The 23,664-nt window shown below is 40.3% G+C and overlaps 2 protein-coding genes across 4 annotated transcripts in view; one reads left to right on the top strand and one right to left on the bottom strand.

Annotated features, from left to right (window-relative positions):
- Nucleotides 1-4,659, top strand: part of TMEM255B (transmembrane protein 255B) — a 65,427-nt gene extending 60,768 nt beyond the window's left edge. For all 3 annotated transcript variants that reach the window (XM_081003244.1, XM_081003243.1, XM_081003245.1), the window contains 2 exons: nucleotides 1,888-2,031; nucleotides 3,229-4,659. In XM_081003244.1, coding sequence (XP_080859370.1) covers nucleotides 1,888-2,031; nucleotides 3,229-3,393 — 309 coding nt within the window. In that variant the 3' untranslated portion in view covers nucleotides 3,394-4,659. The remainder of the gene's footprint in view (nucleotides 1-1,887; nucleotides 2,032-3,228) is intronic.
- Nucleotides 4,660-6,168: 1,509 nt separating this feature from the next.
- GAS6 (growth arrest specific 6) overlaps nucleotides 6,169-23,664 on the bottom strand; it is a 45,161-nt gene continuing 27,665 nt past the window's right edge. The window contains exons 7-15 of the mRNA XM_081003061.1: nucleotides 22,154-22,279; nucleotides 20,723-20,844; nucleotides 19,738-19,856; nucleotides 18,907-19,096; nucleotides 16,153-16,317; nucleotides 14,993-15,161; nucleotides 12,890-13,062; nucleotides 10,525-10,753; nucleotides 6,169-6,777 (exon numbers count right to left, since the gene is read on the bottom strand). Of these exons, the coding sequence (XP_080859187.1) occupies nucleotides 6,626-6,777; nucleotides 10,525-10,753; nucleotides 12,890-13,062; nucleotides 14,993-15,161; nucleotides 16,153-16,317; nucleotides 18,907-19,096; nucleotides 19,738-19,856; nucleotides 20,723-20,844; nucleotides 22,154-22,279 (1,445 nt within the window). The 3' untranslated portion in view covers nucleotides 6,169-6,625. The remainder of the gene's footprint in view (nucleotides 6,778-10,524; nucleotides 10,754-12,889; nucleotides 13,063-14,992; nucleotides 15,162-16,152; nucleotides 16,318-18,906; nucleotides 19,097-19,737; nucleotides 19,857-20,722; nucleotides 20,845-22,153; nucleotides 22,280-23,664) is intronic.

Here is a 23,664-nt window from a genome sequence, read left to right as displayed (position 1 = left end):
AAACCACAGGCAGGATAAATAGAACTTCCTTAGTTCTCTGCTTGTTGTGCTCATGTTGGATTTCCATGCATCTATTAGCTGAGGCTGATGCCTGAATATGCCAGCACCTTTGAAAGTCACACTGAATTTGGAGGACCTGTGTATGCACCAAATATCACGTAAAGTTTCACGTTGAGCTAGCATTTGCCATCTTGTAATTTAATGTCAGGTGAAAGAAAGGCAATTTGAACCAGTAAATCTTTTCAGAGTTTCAAATCCTTATTCCTGGATTTGCTTTTTATGAATACAATCCAGCTGGAGACGACTGGCACACGGTCCAAACAGTGCTATTTCCAAATCCTACTTAAGTTGTTAATAGGGAGCAATTGCAGTTTCCCACAATGCATATTTTGTCATGGTGCCTTCCTGCTCTTCAGGCCACAAAGAGAATCGTAACCATTTTTTAATTTGAAGTTTGCATGCCAGTTCCTTACAGCTTGCTCAAAGTATTGTTAGAGATTTCTTTGAGGTTAGCATTCAAGTCCTAAAGCAAATGGCAAGGAAATAAATTGTGTCAGTTGTACTACACAAGCGAGTGAAAAGTACGGACAAATGGTTTCTTGGTGCCCTCCAGGCTAAATTCCTGGTATCTACTTTGTTGCTGGATTTCCATGTTTGTTTGTGTGAAGTAAACTGCTAATAGATTTGAGTCACTTCCCCTCTCCTTCCTTGAGCAGTGTCAAGGGTCAGCACTGGACTGGGAGAAGACATTAAATAGAGCAGGGGCAGGCATCCAACAAGAATGCAGGGAAGTAAGAATAAGTGAGGAGAAATGGAATTGTTCTTCTAAATGTCATTGTCCCCTAAAGCTCTTAAAAATAGCTCTTGAATTTATGAGGAGGTAGCTTGGCATGAAATTTAAAAACTGTGCACATGAGTAAAGAATTGCTGCATGTTCTTTGAAAATTTGACATTGAGAGGCTGAAGAAGGGGTGGCCCTTACGTTGGCCTGGGGTCTTACTGTGGAGGAATCATAACACTCAATGCACATTTGAAAAGAAGAACTATTTACAGGAAGCCCCACTATGCTTCCTTCCCATCTCAAGCACTCTTGACTAGTGTGCGGTTTCTGAAAAAATGTTGAATTTGGTGTGTTACCATTTGCACTGTATTCTGCTACTGGGTTGCTTTTGTCGGGTAGTCACAGCAGTCAGACGAAATAGAGAGAATGCTCAGTGAAATAATTTCCCCCAACCAAGATACCTACCTTTTAAAAAGAGGAGCTTGGTGCATTTGTTCCACAGATGCATTTGGACTTCCACAGCGACATTTTTATAACTATTTGTAGTCCTTCAGAGAAAGGCATTTTCCTTACACTGGCAGCTGCGTGCTCCTTGAAATGTGTAAAAGTGGAAAGCTATTCCTATTACACACATTCTGGTCTACGTTGAAAGTTGGGCAGGGGACACAATACATTCTAGTGTGTTAAGGTCACAAGCAGGGGATGTGCCTGACTCAGCTCCCTTCCTTAAAAGTGTTTTGCAAGGAACAAATAGAAGCAGGTTTGGCACCAAAGTGTTTCGACATTTTTCTAAGGTAAAAGGTGCGGGAGGCAGTGGAAGACAGGAGTGCCTGGGGTGCTCTGGTCCATGGGGTCACGAAGAGTCGGACACGACTAAACAACTAAACAACAACAAGGTAAAAGGAAGAGATGGGAGTTTTATCTTGTAAAAAAAGTATTCTGTTCCCCAATCTGCAGATGTGGGATAGCATTTTGCCTCAACTTATATCATGCTGTTCACGAAGGTGTCATTCAATGTACCAATGGATATGGAAAAAGTAGTTGATGAATGTAAAAATTAAACGTGGGGCATAAGCAAAATGTACTGATCTAGCTGTCTTCCACAGGTGCCTCTCTCACAAATTGCCTTCAGCTCTGGCCCTCCACCACAGATTCTTTACAATCCAGCTCAGCAGATTCTGACGTATGCTGGGTTTTGCCCTTCTGCAGCAACTGTCTCTCATTATGCTTCCTACCATTTACCCCTTCAGGTATAGTAGAGGAAGAGTTCCACTTCCCTTAACTGTAAATCAGATGCACCGTTATGGCGCTGCTAGACTGTGCTCGTGGCGGCTGTTTGTGTGTGGGGGGTGGTGGTGGTGGTATGTATCAGACTAGCACTGAAGGTAGTTTTCAGCACTTTTAAAGTAATTATTTACAAATCAAGTGTTATATTGTTTGTTTCTACTACAATTTAATGTTATATGGCCAGTGTCGCAGGTGCTCTGCTAAGAACACAGAATCAAAATTGGAAAGACAAGCCAGAGCTGCAGGAATGACATACGAGCCGACAATTTGTGTGTGGCTGGGTGTACACAGCAGGGATAGGGAACCTGTGTCCCTCTAGACATTGCTGAGCACAACTCCCATCAACCCTGACCACTCAACCATGCTGGCTGAGGGTGAAGGGAACTGGAGCCCAATGTTGGGAGGGCCACAGTTTCCCCTCGTATTCAGTGGTGAATTAGGCCATAGAATCATAGTGTTGAAAGGGACCACGAAGGTCATAGAGTCCATCCCCCTGCAATGCAGGAATCTTTTGCCTGAAGTGCGGCTTGAACCCGTGACCCAGATATTAAGAGTCTTATGATCTACTAGCTGGGCTATCCCATTGTGAGTCTCTCTGTGTATACCAGGGGTCAGCAACCTTTTTCAGCTGTGGGCCGGTCCACTGTCCCTCAGACCATGTGGTGGGCCAGACTATTTTTTGGGGGGGAAATGAATGGATTCCTATGCCCCACAAATAACCCAGAGATGCATTTTAAATGAAAGCACACATTCTCCTCATGTAAAAACACGCTGATTCCTGGACCGTCGGTGGACCGGATTGAGAAGGCGATTGGGCTGCATCCGGCCCACGGGCCTTAGGTTGCCTACCCCTGGTGTCTACCATATTTTTCTGTGTATAAGACAACCCCATGTATAAGATGCCCCCTATTTTTAGGGACTCCCAATTTAAGAAAATAGGGGGGAGATTGCCCCGTGTATAAGACGACCCACAGTTTTCCACATAATTTTAAAGTAAAAAAACCTAGTCTTATACATGGAAAAATACGGTATATTACCGCAATTATGCATAAGTGATGAGTTTTTAGGGGGTTTTTTTTACATATGTTTATATATATGCCTAATGCTCTTTTGAAGTCCAATTAGCAGCTAATCACCGAAAACCTTTTGTTTTGCTACAGCCTACCAACAATTTCCCAACAGCATCATCTACTGATATTTCTTCATCCGACGACACTCAGCCACCATCTCAGTCTAGCTCTAACTATGGCTTGCCTCCCAATGCTCCTCCATTATATACACCATATTTCCTGTCAGGTGAAAAGCCTCCACCGTACGTACCATAGTCAAGACACCAATATCAACAGGTAGCAGGTTTAAAAACAAAAGCCTTGGCAGAAATGTGTGCTAACTAGCTAGTGGTCTTTAAGGAGTGTCATATTGTGTGGCATGTTATTTATCAGCTTTAAATCCAAATAACATGTTGACAAGATAATGATTGCAAAACAGGCAGGCATCACAGACAGTTGATCGATCAGTTAAATAATTGCATGCAGTCCTTTTCAACCTACCTTTTAAACTAACATGCATCCCCCTGCACCTACAAAGCAACTGTTATTTTTAAAACAGAGCTAAGATCTAGGTAGCCACATACAGCCTGCATTTGGATATTAATGATAAATCTGATTTATCATAATGGAAATGAATTGGGTGAGCCTTGGGTTCGTGACACAACTCGTCCTCTTCCAGTGCAGCTGCAATGAGAAGTTTATGCTTTTGTTTCCGTTTCCAGTTAACACAGTTTAATGTTGTCTGAACCCTAAAGTATGGTTAATCTTAATCATGGCTTACTGAAAAAAGCCCCCCAAAAGCCACAGTTAAGACTAACCACAGTTTGTTTGCAATTGCACGTAACACTACTTTGATTTGTCAAACACAGAAGCAAGTTTTTGATATCCTTCTCACAGTCATACTGATTATATGGGGACACATGAACTAGAAGCTTACCTAGATTTGTTCCTGTAATAGTTTATGGTTATGTCTGAATGCAGGCGTTGTGTGCTTGGTGGTCCAAGATACTAGATGCAAATAAACAGCCTTTATATTGCAAGGGGATGTCCATCTCTACCCAGAGAGAATAGCTATGCAGATACACATCTGAGCTGCATGTGCAGCAGTTCACTGCACAGTGGCAAAGCCACTTTGTATGTAAATCACTTCACAAAGCTGCAAAACTCTGGCTTCTTAGTTTTATTTCCTTATTCATAATAGTTGGGTTTACCTCCAGTTTAGAATCTAAAAGGGAAAGATACTTTCATCTTTCTTTCATAGCATTAATATCTTCTTTTGGGTGGATAGGTCTTCCAAAAGATTGTGACAGTTATTTTACAATAAAATATATTGTGTGTAATATATTTGTACTTTTAGTCTATGCATGTTATAGATGAGATGAAATATCATAATTTAATATGAACTGTTTTTCCAAAGGGTTAAAATATACTGAAGGATCAAAGTATTTTAAAATATTTGGATTTATTCTCTTGTCTCAACAGTTGTACTGTGCAGTAGTTACTACTACTAAAAATAAAGTTATCTTTTCCATATGCTACAGATTCAACAAGTGATGCAGTATTTAATGTTGGCACATAACAAAAGGGGGGCTGTAGTAAAAGCTTCTGTTGCTATTTACAGGGAAGCAACCTTTGGCAGAGGTTTGGAATGAGACAGGGAGTGGCTGTGGTTTCAGGATTTATCTCAGGATGGAGTCCACAGGTTACCCATTTCTAGCTTATAGTTTTTCACATTATGTAGAATGAGACAGCGGGGTGGGTGGAGGATAATGATGAAGAAAACTTGGGAACAGAGAGGAGGAAAGAGGAATAGAAAGCAAGCAGGACATGGAGGCGGTTTATCCCAGGTATGTGGAACCTGTGGCCCTTGAGATGACATGGGACTCCAACTCCCATCAACCACAGGCAACATATATCTGGACAGCCACAGGTTCCCCATTTCTGAATATGGTTGATGGAACAGAACAGGCAAATATAATAAATGGGACTTTTTAATGAAAAGTTCATAATTCAATGTAAAGAAAGGAAATGCACACTTTTTTTGGTTGGAGAGCTGTAACATAAAATTCAAAGAATTGCTAATTTTGGGAAGTATTAATTAGATCTGCTCACATTAAAACACAAACCAAACTGAATTTCTTACCCATCCCTAACTACGAGCAAATTGGAAGCAAGTGGGGTGAGTATTAAAAGGGGAGTAAGTGCCAGGGCCAGCCCAAGATATTTTGCTGCCTAGGGCACAGCAGCCACCCCCAGTGTCATGGTGCATAGGGACCCTGTACCCCTGTTCCATACTTACCTCACTACAGAAGAGAGTTTGTGTGATAGACCATAACAGCTAGAGGAGAGAGGGCAGGCAGCGGGGATAAGTAGAAGTCTTTATTCTCTATGCTCCATATGTAGAAGTTTTGCATGTAGTGAGAGGGTGGGGGAGGGATAAAGTGCTCTATTCCACTGCTATTTCTGCACCCATGCTGAAAATGCAAACCATCTGTCTCCAATACTCCTAAGTGGGAGGAAAAGCCTTGTCATTTCCACTGGGGAGAGTATAACATACCAAACATTGTGCGTATGGATGTGCTAGAGAATACATAAAGTGAAGCAAACTATTTCATAACAGACTAGCACCACCCAAAGGACTTAATGCAAGAGAGCAAAATATTCCCACCCCACACAAACAACAACAACAGCAACAACAACAACAGCAACAACCACCAGCCCTGCAACACATAGAGGCAGTTCCAGTTTGTAGTGATCTATTCTGCCATGATTGATAGCACTTGCTTCTGGTTTAAATGCCAACAGCTCCATTGCTCATGTGTTCTTAAAAGTCCATCTTCCCCCAATAACTGCTATCACTCTTTGCTTTTTAAAAAAGCCTCAGACAAGTTTTTCTGCCTAGATTCATTAGAAAAAGACACAACCTAGTTGCCGAATATCATCAGCCAACAAAGTAACCAAGTTTTGATATAAAACTCTAATATTGCTCCAAATCAACATGAATAAAGTAAAATTCCATCCGGAACACAGACCATCATTGCTTCAGCTAAGTCCAAAAAAAGTTCTTATATTTTATTCTTTCATATTTCATTAAGTCAGTAAGCAGCATTTGGTAATAAAAAAATACAGAACTATTTTTTAATCTTCCAGTCCACTCAGAATATATTACCAGTTGCCACATGGCAGGTATGACCTGCCTCTTAACAACTCACCTTCGGCAATAATTTGCAGCTTTGGGTTATTAATATCAGTTTTCTCAACTATTTACAAATATATTACATCTTTGAAACCCTCCCAAGCGAAGAAATATTTCAATAATTAATCTGACACACGAGTTTCAGTAGCTCCTACATAACTTCAGTGTTCAAGAGAACTATACACGCAGTGCTGGAAGTCTGAATAATTTATATCTTATTTATATTTATATTTATATATTTATATATATAAAGGAAAGCATTGAAATGGGACTTTTCTGAATATAAAACGTTTGTGTGTGTTGCAGTGGCATCTATTGACCAGTCTCTATTGGAGGACAAGAATGAGATGTGATGTCATTGGACTTGTAGACAGCTTCATCTAGATCCACAGCTTGCTTGTTAACTTTCACTGTCATGCAGCCACGGTAGAAAGCGGTGACTGGAGTTGAAGTGACAGAAACATCTGTATGTTTTGTTTTTGTTTTTTTTAAAAAAAAAAGAGAGAAGGAAAACATATTCAATAAAGGTTACCACCAAGTTCCTTATTCTTGTTAATTCTAAAACAAAACTTTTTTTTTCCATTTAACATTCTAAGCTGTACATGGGGCTATGACTAACACAGGCTATGGGAATAGCTAAGCTGCAAAATTCAGGGAAGCTTTCGCAGAAGGAACTTGTTTCTGCATACAAAGAATTAGAAATTGTTGGGGTTTGTAGTGTTTCACTGCTTCTTCTCTTTCTCGAATTTTGTTCTTGTCTTCCTTTCCAAGGTCTTCTGTTCGATTGTAAGATAAGTTTTGGCACCAAGGCAAGTTTAGCCTGCAGGTCTCTTCCCCTCAGGACTATCTGCACTGATAACAGCTTAGGGTTCTGTCTGGAAAAAGCTCCCCCTTGTAACTTAACTCCTAGACAAAAGGTCTGGATTAACCATTACATAATTTAGGACAGAGGCGACTTCTGATGAAGTGTAATTATCTGATAATCTCATTCTGTGGAAGATGTTCTCATCCCGCTTGCCATTCAGTTTTAAATTATCTGCAGCTCAGCACAAGCTGGCTGATGTTATCTGAAGGTATGGATGTGTTCCCAGGGCTTGGGGTATGGTCCAAAGGAGCATGAGGTCACCAACTTCCTAAAGCTAAGCAGGTTTGTGGCTGGTCAGTGCCAGGATGGGAAACTGCCTGGGAACTGCATATACACCACCTTGGGCTCCATGGTGGAAGAAGTGGGCACTCATTCCAATAGACAGTGGCTAAGTGCACATGTAGCATTGTGTGGTGAGGATGCAGGCAGAGGAGTACAGGAACCCAGATAAAGATTTAGCAAATGACTTCTATGTGCCTAGTGCTGTTCGATAGAGGGATGACCACCCTGTCAGGCACAGAACATGCATATAGGCTATGGAAATATTTTCCTTACTATTATTGGGAATCAGCCAAATAATAATTTTTTTAGTAAAAGGCGGGAAGGCAAGCTGCACTTGAGATGTTTAAGATAATATATCTGTCATACACCTTTGATCACAGCTGTGTTGGAATTGGTAAAAATCTTTTATTAGATGCCTACCAGTATCCATGTAAACACTGAAGCAGGAAGAGAGAGACAGGATTTTAGTATAAGCCAATACATGAAGAAATCAGCTTATATCAACATTACTGCTATGTCTAATTTATAATCTACCTGCAATTTAATCTGCAGAGAATCATTCTCTCACTCACATTTGCACGCACACACCATGGTTTCAGTTTTTGACCTAACAACCTCTGTAGCCGTTCCTGTGTAGCCTTGCCTGTAACACAAGCTGGATCTGCAGGAATTAACAGTGAACCTTTTGTGGCAAAGAGAAACACAGCCTGCAAATTCCTGCAGAGCAGGGTTCTGTTAAAGACACAACTACAAGACTTTGATCAAAAGTTGGCAAACGTAAAATTTGCAAAAAAAAGTATCATGTGCTCTGGAGGTCATGTAAAAAACAAACAAACAAACAAACAAGCTATGCATTGACATCTAACATAACAAAAATTGGCTTAAACAAAATGCTTCTGTGGAGGAAACTAAAAAAAATGCATTGATTTAAGAAAACTACATGACACCTTTTGCAGCAATACCATTAGCATTCTAATAAAAGTAAATTTTGGGGGGGATTTTAAGGTATAATTAGGTAAAAATTTATCAGTGTGATTGTATTTTGCCTCTTAACTACCCTTTTTTTGAAGAAGGAAAAAATACTTTAGGAAAAGACTATGCAACTAACAAAGGGGCCACTGCAGAAAAAGACACAAAATATAAAAAGGAAGAGCTGATGAGATGAAGGATCCCTGTGTGCACATTGTACTATGCTGAGCTACCATGTAGAAAAACTGAACAGATAAGTAGTATTTATTAAATATATTCTACTATTCAAATTATGCTGCTGTCATATTCCCTAAAGCACCACCAATGGACAATAGTTAAAACCGAAAAAGTAACCTATTGGGCAGGATCCATCCACTTTGCATGCTTAGAGCCTTCCAGATTTGCATGCACCGAGAGACTTTCCATAGACATTTATTAATTTATATGTTTCTTGCTCTTCAATATTGAATAATAAAACCAACTAAATAAAACCAAAACAAACAGCATTAAAGCTGTTTGGAACCAGGGACATTGAATCCAGATCCTAGAAAGATTCAAAAACCTATCAAAATAAACATCTAAAAGGCCCAGGCACAAAGAGAAAAAGGAGAAGGGTCTTCAGTTGCCAAGCAAGCCTTCCTGGGGAAGACAAGCCAGGGCACCAGTACTAACACATACTCTTTCATATCACTGCTCACCTCACTTCCAAAGGCCTGTAGAAGGGCCTCTGAAGAAGATCTCAACACCAGAGCAGGAATATCAATCCTTTAACCTTTTTGCTGGTCCTAAACTATGTGGGACTTTAAAGACCAGCACTTGGAACTGTGCCTGAAAATGGATGCATCCTTTATAATCCATGCCTTCTCTCGCTGAAGTTATTACTTAGGGCTTGGTTGATGTCCAGAAAAAAAAGTCGGGAAGAACTCTGCACTCCTCAAAAAGACACCGGCTACTTGGGAGAAAAATAACTGAAGCATAAAATATTTTTGGTGGGCTGGGGCAGGAAACATTCCTGCAGATGCAGACATCTGGTGGTATTTCCATTCCACTCCCCCAGTACACTAGAATTTCTCTGCAAACCAAAACATTTTAACCCTTGTGTCTCTAAAAGCAGACACCCAGATTTTATCGCTCCAAAAACAGAACAAAGGGTGATGCCTGATAATGTTTCCACACTGAGGAAGTCTCTTATTCCAACACTATTTTGTGTGAATAGCCCAGATTTAATTCATCAACATGAATGGGTCTATACCTTTGCATTCAAAGTGCCTGGAAGCAGCCACACTGGATTGTTAGCTTTCACTCCTGTCACATTAGAATCATAGGGAGGATCTGCTAGCCTTTAAAGGGAGATCTATATAATACCACTCTTTAAGTAGTATAATCTTTCTAGGAACATTTCTCTGGCCTTTCATGAACATAAAACATATGTTGCCTTCTCTTTCAGTATTTCTATGTGGCCCCTTATCTAAGCAACCCTCACTTACTACAATGGAATGCAATTTAGAATAATGATCACATTTGTGAGTTCTGCTTGGGAACATACTATTTTCCTTTCCCATCCTCTCCTGATAAAAAACACCCTTCAGGTTCAGTTGTGCTTCATTCTCCAAGCAGGCAAAATTTCAAATGGCAGGCTATAGATGTCACAACAAGTCATGCTTTATTGTGACAGGAACAAGATGCAGCAAACCTCAGGCTCACAGAAACCCCTCTTTTCTCATCTGCAGCCAGGAAGACAACTTCAGAAGTTTTTTATTTCAGTTTGCGTTAACCTGTGGTTTGTTGTGTTATCTGGCACAATAAACTGCTTAACACAAACCAACATACTGTGGTTGGTTTAACAAGCAGCCAACTTCAAACCAAAACAAACCACCGTCCCTAGTTTGGACACATCACCAAGACAGGGATCATAGTATGTTGCTCCTGTATGTACTAGACAAGAAGCAAAGTGAGAGTCACCTGTGGATTCATTGTAAACTATTAACCACAGTTTACTGTGACATGTGAATGCTGTCCAAGCAGAAGTAGAACATGGTCGCTTCTACTGACTGTTTGACAGTCTACATTCTGGACTGCAACATTTGATACTCACCTGGCAATCCTCCCACATAGGTCTTCACAGATGATTGCAGGTAATTATCCAAGAGAGACAAATTTTCTTCTAGCTGTGAATGGCTTAGTTCACTCTGTCCTGCAGTGCCATCCACAGTCATCAATATTTGACCTCTATCAATGGAGATGTCAATCAAGTGTTCCTGTTCATCACAAATGCTTACTGCCAGTCTGCACACCACTGTGTTCTTCACTGCCAAGACAACGAACTGAATAGCAAGAAAGAATAAGGAACAAGATGGAAAATGGAAGTTATAGGTATTTATAGGAAAAGATAGCACCAACACACCCTGTTACCTTAGAAATATTTGAGGAACTTAAGATACTATTACCAAATGCAAGGATTGTTCAAAATTGTAGTGGACAACCACTCCCAAATACACTCAGCAGAAAAGGCTTTGGGAAGGTTTGCTTTGAAACTAGCCGACAACTAACTCTGTTTGAATTCAAATGTTTCTCCTCAGTACATTAACCACATGAACTGCTTTGCTGGGTAGGTCCTAAAACTATCTAGTCTCTAGCACGGCAGTGGCTATCTAGATATTTCTGGAAAACTCATAAGCAAGACATTAAGCTAGTAGCCAACAAACACAGCTTGTTCTGCAGAATGTGGTTAACCAGTGGTGTACTACATCTGAACATGGGACATGCCACTTTAGCTATTATGGCGATAAGAAATGGGCAAGAAGGGACCTGCATAATTATGGTGGGTGAAGTGAGCAAAGAAAAGCAAGCTGAGGAGGTGGATGTTATCTTTCATTTTTTTACCTCTTCCACCATCACTGTCTAGGTCTGTGAAACGCTACTGGCTAAGAATTTATTTCTTGTTATTAAACATTTAATACTAGTGTCAAGGAACGCCCTCCCATCAATGCACAATCCAGTGCCTGTTTACTCAGAGGTAACCCCACTACATTCTATGAAGGTTATAGTCTTACAATATAATCCTGTACATCTCTACTCAGAAAAAAGCCCCATTGAATTCAGGCAAGAGGGTATAGAATCACTGACTGTATGATTACTAAAAGTAGATTCCACTGAATTCTGTGAAATCCAGTGCCTAGCACAGCCTTAACCACTCTATTCAGTTAATTACCATAGCCCTGAGTTCTGTTCCCACTACTTTAGTATTCTGCTTTGTGAAACTTCATTGTTAATGGATATAAATCTCTGGCCATCAATTAAATTTATGTATATATTATGTTGTGGGCATAGTTGGAAATCTGCTGGTACAATTTCAGTATCTCTCTTGAGTTCAATAAAACCATTCACAACGTATCAAAAGAGAAAATGGAACAAAAAGGCATAGGTTGCAACTCAGTGAATTAGATTATGGGGCCTTAAGCTCAGTGATAGAGCATCTGCTTTGCATGCCTATGTTCCAGGTTCAATCCCCAATGGCATCCCCAGTAGGGCTGGGAATGCCTCCTGCCTGGAATCCTGGAGAAGGCCCTGCCAGTCACTGCAGAAGACAATACTGAGCTACATAGAAGAAAGGTCTGGCCCACTATGAAGGCAGCTTTCTATGTGTCTATCCATAGCATTCTATTGTGATGCATCTGACAGTATGGACTCCATGGCCTATGAAAACTTGCTGTTATTTTGCAGCAGTTCCTCACCAGAAGAAGAAGAAGAAGAGTTTGGATTTGATATTCCGCCTTTCACTCCCCTTCAGGAGTCTCAAAGCGGCTAACATTCTCCTTTCCCTTCCTCCCCCACAACAAACACTCTGTGAGGTGAGTGGGGCTGAGAGACTTCAAAGAAGTTTGACTGGCCCAAGGTCACCCAGCAGCTGCATGTGGAGGAGCGGAGATGCGAACCCGGTTCCCCAGATTACGAGACTACCGCTCTTAACCACTACACCACACTGGCTCTCATAGCAATGTGACTCCCTATTTGTGTTATTCTCAACTCTAACAGCATCAGGTAACATCTAGCAAAATAAACTTTCATGCCTGATTTGTTGGGAGTATTTAAGTGGGGGACATCAAGTCTGAGGTGGGGAACCTTAGGCCTGGGGGATAAATGTGGTTCTCCAATCCTTTATATATAGCCCTCTGGACTCTCCCCAGAACACACCCACTCCCTCTGTGCCACATCTTTCACTAGCCCTACCTCATACCCTCCCTTTTTTTTAGTGTTTTTGGCTGGAATGGGTCCTTGAACCCTGATAATTCCTCTTAGATGCCTGGATGGAGGATAGAGAAAGATGATGGGTTGTGTGTGTAGAAAATGTAACTACTAGGATTGCATGTTTGGTCTGGCATGCTGCCTTCTCATCTTGGTCCTAAAAACCTCAGCCATACACCAAATGAAAACAAAAAACTAAAATTATACGTATTTACCTGTTGCTTAAGTTTCTTGGTGGAATGATAGTCAATCAGAGCCACTGATAAAGGGACTGTTGCTTCACTGCTGATGAGGGCAAAGAGCACCCCAGTATCTGTGGCTGGTCGAATCAGAATATTTACTTTTACTTCCCATTGCTTCACTGTTTCATTGGTGTCAAGTGGCTGGGCTACAGAAAGAAAAACAGAACTTAGGTACATAAAAGTTTCAAATAGTCAAGCACAGATAAGATTTCCTCATCTGAGGGGGGGACGGGACAGATAGCTACATATTATTAAATCACCAGTATAAAGGAGAGTGCCATTCCATACGAAACTATTTTAACTGCTCTGTTTCATCCATCTTACAGAAAGTGCTATAGCCCTGTAGATTGCTTGAAGCCAAGGTTAAGCTTTTTAATCAGCAGGGAGACTTCTGATTGCCAGAGGCTATCAACCCGCCGTACTTGGGGATCCTTCAATGTGAGTCATTCTGCATCAGCCGTGAGCCTTAGGAAGTAATTGAGTGATCTGATATCAGCGAACCCAAGGGGAAAACAAGATGACTTTCACAAAACTCACAGCAATATAAATGTATAAATAGAACGTGGTCCGCATGACCTAATTGTAGCCCCAGGTTCTGTTCTCACTTATTTCAGTGTTATGCTTTGTGAATGGATACCAAACTAGCACAATTTGTTTTGTTTTTTAAAATGTCAGTTATTAAACTGGGAGCAGAACGCCTTTTGCAGGGCTATTATTTGCGGCACATTTTAATCTTCCTTGTTGTTGTGGCACAATTCATCATGGAAAATTTGTGGTGCTCACTGCTGACAATTCCTGCTATAAAGCGTCATGGGGACAGGATGAGTCAAATCACCCAGGACACCTGGGATTGTGGGAAGCAGTCTGACTGATACCTGTCTGCATGTACAACAAAGGAGAGCTAGATCAGGCATCTGGCTTGGAGGCAGGTCAATATCACAAAGATTCACTAGTATGTTTTATAATCCCAAAGGAAGGGACTTCTCTGGATAGTAAATAATAATAATAATAATAATAATAATAATAATCTGTCCAAATGATCATCTATCCTCTATAAAATATTAGTTTGTTAATTTCCTTAATAGGGCATCTGGTGCCCTATTTTTTTTTAAAAAAAAAAAACCTGGCAGAAAAATGTATTACAGTAATAGCTTTTTATTTTTTTTATTTGAATTCCTATCCCATCCTTGCTTTCAAAAGAGCCTAGGGGGTTGATGGCATGTGTATACAATATACTGAATTAACTTTTTTTTGTACTTTGCATTGCTAAATTTAGGGAGGAGAATTTAAAACGACCTATTTAAAGATGCAACTACTACACAGAAAGAAATGATCCCGTACAACAATCATATATTTTAAACTGCTTTTTAAAGCCTTCTATATCTTTCCTTCTATCTATCCATGCACACAAGTGTGTATGTATGCATATATTAACATCTGATTTTAAATGCCAAGGTTTCGCTTGACCCATTAATTTTAGATAGTCTTTTTGGGTATGCACTTCCACATTAAACTTTCTTCTTGTGTGCAACACTGAAATAACACAGTATAGTATATGTTCAGGGAGCAAATGCCAATTTCAATCTTGGCTGAAATGGATGTGTATGTAAATCACCCTCCTAAAGGCCTCTACTGTGTTCAGTCTGTGCAGGATTATTAGTCTCAACTCAGCACATGTCACTGAGAAGGTGACCACATCGACTCTCAGTGTAATCAACACTGCCAGAGGGCCAGAGAGAGAAAAATGACCCTCACCATTGCATTTTAACCCATAGGGAATGTTTCACCAGATAACAAATCATGGAAGGCTTTGACCTGACCAAGAAAAGTCCGAACTGAAATATAAAAATACACTGTGAAGTGCAAGCGGCAAAAAGTAAACCAGAGTTTTCTATATTCTGTGGGGTTTAATATACCTAACATTTTTTCTCTTTTACTACTTGAACCTCTATTTCAGGTTGAGCTTTTTTTATGAAGAGGATATGGCAATTTTAAGACAGCACTCCTCAACTGATTCTCTTTCTCTGCAAAATTTAAATGCGTATTTTCTGCAGCATAATACTACCAGACACTTACCATAGCTGAAATTAAACACAGCAAAACCATTGCCAGGGTAGAAGGAGCCTCTTCCTGCAACCGCAAAGCACTGCATCTTATCATTCACTCTCACTGTCTCTTGGATGGTCATATCCTCGCCATTCAGCCAATTCCAGCCCCTCATGCACCCGTCCATTCGTGGGTTAATCTAACAAGATTAAGTGCATGGCTTTACTTTCGTTTTTTTGCTGAATTTGTAATGAGGGATATGGGTTTAAAACATTTCATAAATTATTTTTTAAAGACTTGAATACCTCTCTTAAATATAAATATTTCCAAGGTAGGGCACAGAAAAGCAATAAATTCATAAAGTAACAGCAAATCCAAAAAGTCAGGTTATGTCTTTCAAAGATACTAAGATGGCCTTATGTGAAAACGAATCATTATATAAAACTGCGGTACAGCCGCACTAGGAACACTGTGTGCAATCCATGTCAACCAATCTCAAATAGGGTATCACAGTAATGGGAAAAAAGTTATGGCAGCTTCCCTATGAGAAAAGGCTAAAACGCAAGAGGCTTTTTAGTTTAGGAGGGAAAGACAATGAGGAGAGAGGCTAATAGATGTTTGTAGACATTAATGGGAGTTCATCCTTTACTGAACACTGACATCTGGAGGGCACCAAGTTGGGGAAATCCATACAGGAGGACTCCACTGTCCCGAACACCTGAGCCCAGGAATACCCACAACACTACAGTGGTACCTCGGGTTAAGTACTTAATTCGTTCCTGAGGTCCGTTCTTAACCTGAAACTGTTCTTAACCTGAAGCACCACTTTAGCTAATGGGGCCTCCTGCTGCTGCTGCGCCACTGGAGCACGATTTCTGTTCTCATCCTGAAGCAAAGTTCTTAACCCGAAGTACTATTTCTGGGTTAGCGGAGTCTGTAACCTGAAGCGTATGTAACCTGAAGCGTATGTAACCCGAGGTACCACTGTACATACAAAATTAAAAAGAGAATTGGAACATTTTATCTTATGAGAGAAATTGGGCATCTCATCACAGCTTAAATACAAATTCAATAAGAATGCCAGAAACCAAATGAATTTGATTCAGAGTCTGGATCTGACCTATGGGGTGCCAGCTGACCACCTCACACCAGTGGATTACTCCCTATATATACTTAACAGTAGTACTTACAGGCTGGACAAGATCTTTAGTCTTAAAAGGAACACCTCCCACTGTTAGGTTCAGCTGATAAAGTCCTCTGTCCAGAGTAAACAAATCTCCTGAGACAGCTATCTTCATAACTGCATCCTTATTGACTTTTATAACCAAACTTCTCTCCAGCTCTTCCACAGATATCTGAAGGGGGGGGGAGAGAGAGATACAAACAGGTTCAGAAGTTTGGTTTAGTTCAGAAGTTTAGTACCTGCATGATACAAAAGGCATCCACAAAAGAAAAGGAAAAAAAGGTGAGGGAGCTAACATCACATCATCAGGTAGTAACAAAGCATTCTTGTCTCTCCAGAAATTTAGGACAGAGTTCACATAGCTATGATCAAGCCTCCTTTGGCTTTTCATGTACAATAAGCAAGTCCAATTTATGTGCAAAAGTGAAGGCAGTATTACAGAATGCTATGGCAGTTTTATATTTGCATCTTGACTATGATGCAAAGGAAGAAGACCATATAGTTTGTAGTTTCCAACACTATTGCAAGGTAAGTCCTTAATCCCTTTACCCTGGGAACCAGCCCCATCCTCTGCACCTGAGAGAGTACAATGGGTTATGGAGGCAGAGTTCTGTGTCATATCTTATAGGAAGGTATGCACCATGTAGTCTTGCACCATGTAGGAGCTGTGGCATGTGTGAGGAATATGGCTTCTCTTTTAGGATGAAATCTTGTTTGATGGCCATCTGATTGCTCCAGTGCATTCCTTTGATTTCTCTGCCACAGCACAAGATCCCTGCTTTGCTGCTGCCCTCAAATAGGAAAACAAACCATGGAATGGCAGGCTTAGTGTTAAGTCTGAACCAATGGTTCAGGCTTGCTTCTTTCCAGACAAACCATGATCTGAATCCAAGATTTGTTCTTGACTTCCTGAGAATGGTTTGTTTGGGAGAAACAAATCACATGTGCTGGTTCAAGCATAAGCACCAAGGCAGCTGCAGCAAAGTGGTTTCCCTGTTTGGCTAACAAAGAAGCAAAGTGGAAATGTTCAGCCTGCATGTACCAGGAAGCAGCCCATGTAGAAGCTTGCTTGCTTATTGATTTCCTGCCCTATCTCCCAAAGGAGCCCAAGCAGCAAACACCAGACTATGTTACACAGGAATGAGGATCATATGAAACATGGCAAGTGGAGATGGTAACATTTTCAAAGACACACACACAATGGGAAGAAGGGGAGGGGACACCTGAAGGACTGCATAACTCCAAAATGTTTTAAAAGGGAAAGGTGTTTGGAGAAAGACCTCAAACTCACAAATACAGTAGTTTTAGGGGAAGCTTTGGGAGCAATCCAAGTCAACAAATTCTAGCTGGATGAATGCAACCGACTGCCAAGAACTGTTCGTTTTTCTTCTAACAGCATATAGGTAGATATTTACAAATTTGCTCTGGCTTTTTATTTTTGTTCTTAACACCTGATCCTATTTACCAAAAAACCCCAAGAAGATATACCAAGCCTCATGGGCATCAACATTTATACATCACATGTGGAGTTTTTTTCTTGATCGTTTTTATGCAGAACTATGAGGAAGAACATGAATTACAAGTCATCAAGTACAACAGTGCAACTAAAGGAACAATTTTTGGCAGAGTAAAGAAGATTAACAGGGATTAAAACTACTTCCTAGTCTATCAGAAAAGCTCTTGCAATTAACATCAAATTACAAAATAATTGCATTTGCCAGTCCACATTTCTTCCATCCAGTACTAAAAGCACCGGATTCTACACACACAACCACAATGATATCATACAAATTCATCGCTTTACCAATCAATGCAGTAAAAATCTGGAATTAATTTTGATAAATGCAATGTTTTCTTTTTTGGTTTTGTAGGCTGGCATTACTTTACCATGAGGTTTTTTTGGTCAAGATGTTCATTATGTAACCCAGAAATTCTGGTTTTGCTGCTGCAGCTGACAAGCCTGTGCATGTTAGCTGCATTACATATTTCCACTGTAAGTCTAAACTATTTATAAACAAAAAACATTTAACTAATCCATCATTTTACATACGTGAGAGCACTCTATACTGTTAAGGTATTATTCCCCCCCCCCCCCTATTTTGGGCCAGATTTAATTAACTGGTCCTGCTAGTTGAAGCCCGTGCAAGCACATCCACTAGTGCAGTAAGGCTTCCTCCCCTTTTCCTCCTGGTCCTTTGGTTCTGGGCAGCATTGGGAAAACCCCTAGAACTGCATGCAGAGGGGAAAAGAGAGATGGTTCTGCTGGGCAAGCAGAAATCTTGCGCTGATAGAACATTTCTAACAGCATGGTGATGAATTCCTCCTATAATGCATACACACAAACAAACTATATTCAGTTTGCTCCACTGAATGGAGGAAACTGTTTGTTTTGATGGTAGTTCAGGAACTGAACCAGACATGAATGGGCGTAACTGGAATTATGAGGAAAGCACTGCAAAGGATGTGTTTTATCCATTAGTTTCTTAACAAATAAGGAGTCTCTCTCTCTTGCACACAATAATATTCAAGAATACTTCAATTTTTTTTTAAAAAAAGCAATGCTTTTAGTATTTCTTAAAGTGTCCTTTAGGGGTTAGCAATTGACATCATGTTATAGAAAAACAAAACGATACTCTGCATTAAAATATTAAGTGTCAGAATTCATCATTTGAGAAATACAGAGAGCTCTAAATAAACAGTTGGGAGGTGTGGGATTTAAAGAGTTATAAGGCATGAGAACAGCAGCCTGTACTATACCCACTGTCTGCCACATTCCATGGTTGATCATTGGTCCACTGCTGGTCACACGGCCTATTCCATTGTACTTCAGTTGCAACTCTAGCCGTCCATTGCGCAAAGCCAAGACGATCCACGTACTGTCTCGATGGCCTCCAGCAAAGAAAAGGATGCCTTCAGGATCAAAGGTTCTAAAGTCGAATTCAGCCACAAGTCTGGCCACAAGGATACAAGAAATAGAAATCAGTTATTTATGCAGTGTTTCAGGAAGCAGGAAACATAGTGTGCTTTTCATCTAAGTGATTCATTTCAGAGATGCAGGTACTGACTATAAAGGATATATAATCACGTTGTCAATGACAGCTGCCATTCGTAAGTGCACACACATACAAGGGTGCAGACATCATCCAAAGGCATGCCAAGAAATAGTAGGGGTTTGTCCACTTAGGTGACAAACATGACTGCAGAATCCTGTAGTACCTTAAAGGCAGGGATAGGGAAATCTGTTGTCCTCCAGGTATTACTGGACTCCAACTCCCATCAATCTCATGCAGTATGGCCGATAGTCAGGTATGTGGAATCTTTAGTCCAGAAATATCTGAGAAGCCACAGGCTCCCCATGTCTGCTTATGAACACTATGTTATTGTGACATGGGACTGCAAGTGTCATGACTGATGCCTACAAAAGACTATACTGTCTGTCTGTAGCCACAAATACTTTTCTAGAATTCTGTCTGCAATAGTGACAGCAAGTTATTGGTCATGGAAAGATCATCTGTTTTGACCCATACCTATCCCCCAGTTTAGCATGTGTTTAGAAAAGACCTTTCCTCTTTAATTAAAAATGGATTCTCACCGCGTTGGTTGTTTTCTTTTAAAACGTAGTCTGATAACAGGTGTGCCACTAAACATTCTTCCAAGATAGAGGGATTTAACGCTTTTTGCAGCAGCGAAAGATACACAGGGCAAAATGTCCTGCAGGGAGAAAAGCAAATCACACATATGCACACATAAAACTTTAAGACAAGGTTTAGAAACAGCGATTTTCTTTGATTTCTTTTATCTTCAAAACACTGATAATTCAATGCCACTGCAACTGTCCAATAGTAACCAGGGGACTACAGTCATACAGGTGGAATCTACACACATATAAAAAACGCTGTGAAAATACTTTTTTTAAAAAATGTTTTGAAAAATATATATTGACTTTGCCATAGTTCACCATTGCTATCTAGTGTCACATTTGTATATCACACTTTACAACACACCTAAAACGTTTTATTTGCAGCTATATAGCTGAGTCCACTCCCAACAATCCCTCCTCATTCCAGTTAGTAACTGCAGATTAAGCAGTCACCTACTTCCACACTGAGTCTGGGCATAGAAATGTATGTTTAGACACAGCTAAAGAAGAGTAAGTTGATTATGATGCAGCTCAGTGAGCGGGCACATGCAGATGGTCCCAGGTTCAAACCCTGGCATGTCCGGTGAAAACCCTGGAGAGCTGCTCTCAAGCAGAATAGACAATTATAAGCAAGATAAACAAACAACATACTCTGAAAAATGGCAGCTTCCTATGTTCCTATTTAATATTTCCTTTTGAGAATTAAGGGGAGGGAGGAGAAAGCAGGCAACAAATACCAAGTTAATTACATTCCAGGAACTGAAATCCACTGTAGGCACACACTGTTTTTGAAGTTATGCTGGTCTTTTAATGGGTTTGCCTCCAGTCTTAAGGAGTCTAAGCCAGTTGGACTATTCCCCTTTCTAAAGAGTTGTTTCAAAGCTTTGGGACTGCATTCTTTCGTTCTTATCTTGGTGAACAGAAGTAAAAAAGCTACCTCACAGGTGTTCATGTTCTTGGAAAGTTTTACTCCACCTCTTCCATTGCAGTGGCAGCTGTAACTTCCTGGCAAATTGACACATGCTTGCTCACAATATTTCTGTTCACACTCGTCCACATCTATACTCCAGCAACAATGGAGAAAGCAGAGACGCAGATTCTTACATTCTTTTTTAATATGCTAGGCTTAAAAACAACAATAACAACTGTTGTCCAAAAGTAATATCTAGCACGTCTTATTCCCTCTGGGGCAGGTGGAAGGGAACATAGGGCACTCAAGGTGTTCTTCTTTAATATCATCAATAATTTCATATATGACAGACAGCATTTTGGGGGGACTCTGGAGTGGCAATGAATATTACAATTCTGAATGGAGTCAAGGATCTGGTGGATTGGGAAAGGACAGTTTGGGGCAGTGACAAAGTGGGTGATCTGGTGCCTATAAAGCCAACACTCCCTCTTCTTCCCCAATTTTGTTGGCAGTTGTTCACCTGTTAGGGGTATGCCATTGTCATAAAAGTCCCTAATTCTATATAATCTCACACTTCTCCAATGAATCATTTGGTTGGGTCCTGCCTGTATTGTAAAATTGTGGATGAAACATAAAGGGATCAGAGGCGAGACTAGGGATACTAATTTTGAGATCCAGGAATGAATGCCACACTCCAAGATCAGTGCTAGAAAATGGATTAGTGAAAGCATAGAAAGCATGGCCAGGATGTTAATATGTTTCAGTTTGTCCTATTCCATCTACTGATCTCTGAAATTCCGTAGTATGTTTATGACATTATGCAAAAGGGATTGCTTCATAATACCAAGTTCTCCCTAGTCACCCTAGTTCCACCCAAGTGGAGGGTGTTCCACTGAGATTGTTGGAAAAATTTTGGGCTAAAATTGGTTGTTAATTTTGTCCACCAGGGGAACCTTCCAAGACTCATTGTTGGTTATGTATTGGCATTCTGCAAGGGGAAGACTCAGATTACAAGGGTTCCCAAACTGTAGTTCACGGACCACTGATTCATACAGGTGGTACGCAGCACTGTCCACATTACATATTCACACGGATTTTAAACTGTATTTCAATTGTCTTTTATTTCTTATATTGCATTTTATTATATTAGTTTGAATTCTTTGGAGTGCACACTGTAATATAAAAAATGCAACATATGAAATAAAAGAAACAATACAAAGAGAATTAAAACTCATACCACATCTTGCACCCTACATTATGATTGCTATAAAGGGCAAAAAATATTTAAGAGGTTCAACAAGACCATCAGAAATTTTCAAGTGGTTGGGGGTGAGGGAGGAATTTGGGAATCACTGCCCTTAAGACTTAAAAATAACTATCAAAGGGGGGGGGGGGCTTTACGACAGCAATCTATCAAGCCTCAGAATTATCTTTCTGGGATTAATTCCATCTACTAACCTTCACAAACCTTTCTGACATCATCATAAACATAGCCATCATCACAGACACACGAATAAGAGCTTATCACGTTTTTACACTGAGCTTCTCCACAGATGCCTGGTGATACTGTGCATTCATCTATATCTGAAAAGGAACAAAAATCAACAGCAATAATCAGAATGTCAACATTCTTTCAATGCCTATCGTTCCCAAGTTCCATCTTGGTCCAGAGTCAATCCTCATTCCATTGTTACAACTGAATAATAGAAGTAGGAAATGACTTCAGTCTTCCCAGAAACCAGAAGCTGCTGTTTTGTAAGCCGTATAGCACCTTGGGTAAAATGCTACCACATTATTGAGAGAGGAAACATCGGAAAAAATCACAGGAAAAATGTGACAGCAATATAAAGTAAGGTCAGAATTTGTGGGACAAAAAGGATCACAGAATTAGGAAATGACAAATTGTTTGTTTTGCTGAGGAAAAAATGAAAACATATTTTCAAAGCCTTTTCAATCCAGTAACACACACACACACACACACACACACACACACACGGGAGGATGCTTCTGCATGTGATTCTATTGCTGGAATCATGTGCACAGATCTTGAGCAGATTCATATCCAAATTCGCTATTGCATACTAATGTGAACGAGAACATGAAGCATATATGACCTTTGTTTGCACAGCAGGACATGAAAAATGATGTCACCTGCACTCCCTTCCACTCTCTTGGTCTGGATTTAAAAATGTGTGTTTAATAGAGCTGATCCTGGAACTGCAGACGTGAACTGCAACTCCCATCAGCCCCAGCTAGCATGCTCAATGGCCAGGGATGGTGGGAGTTGTAGTTTGGCAACATCTAGAAGCCACCAAGTGAAACTTACGCTATAGGACAACCTTCCCCAACCTAGTACCTCCAGATATTTTGGGCTACAAATCCCAGTAGCTTGATCCACCATGTCCAAGAGTCAGGGATGATGGGAATTGTAGATATATGTGTGCATGTGTGTGCTTATCCATCTGATAGGCACCAGGTTAGAACGGCTGCCAAAAGAGAATGGGTACAGAGTAGGGTTTTTCCCATATGCAGACTACAACAGCATTACTCTGTTGAAAAGACAAGAAGTCTTACATAGTTTACTAAAAACATAGGCAGGAAAGAAACCCCCAGTCTTACAGCTACTTAGCCACTGTTAACTATTTCTTGAATAATTCTAAGGAAGATTCCCACCAAATATTGTTGAAATATTCATACATTTCCAAACTCAACTCTTATTTCATGAGCTAATGCAATGCAATATATAGAAAAACTACGAAAATCTACACTTCACAAGGCACTATTTTTCAGAGTCAAAAGAGGCTGGTTAGCTGGGGCACTCTGGCACAACCCAACATGCAAATCCTTTGTGAATCACCACTTTGCTATGGCGCTGGACAGTTCTGTGGTATAACTACAGACATGCCTAGACATGCACACTTGGCTTTTCGTACTGGAATCTTAAGCCATAGTTGTAAGAAACTAAGGAG

The sequence above is a fragment of the Podarcis pityusensis genome (assembly GCF_964106645.2).
Source record: "Podarcis pityusensis genome assembly, chromosome: 4".
NCBI lineage: Eukaryota > Metazoa > Chordata > Lepidosauria > Squamata > Lacertidae > Podarcis > Podarcis pityusensis.
The sequence above is the reverse complement of the archived record's forward strand: the minus strand, read 5'-3'. Positions and strand labels throughout refer to the sequence as shown.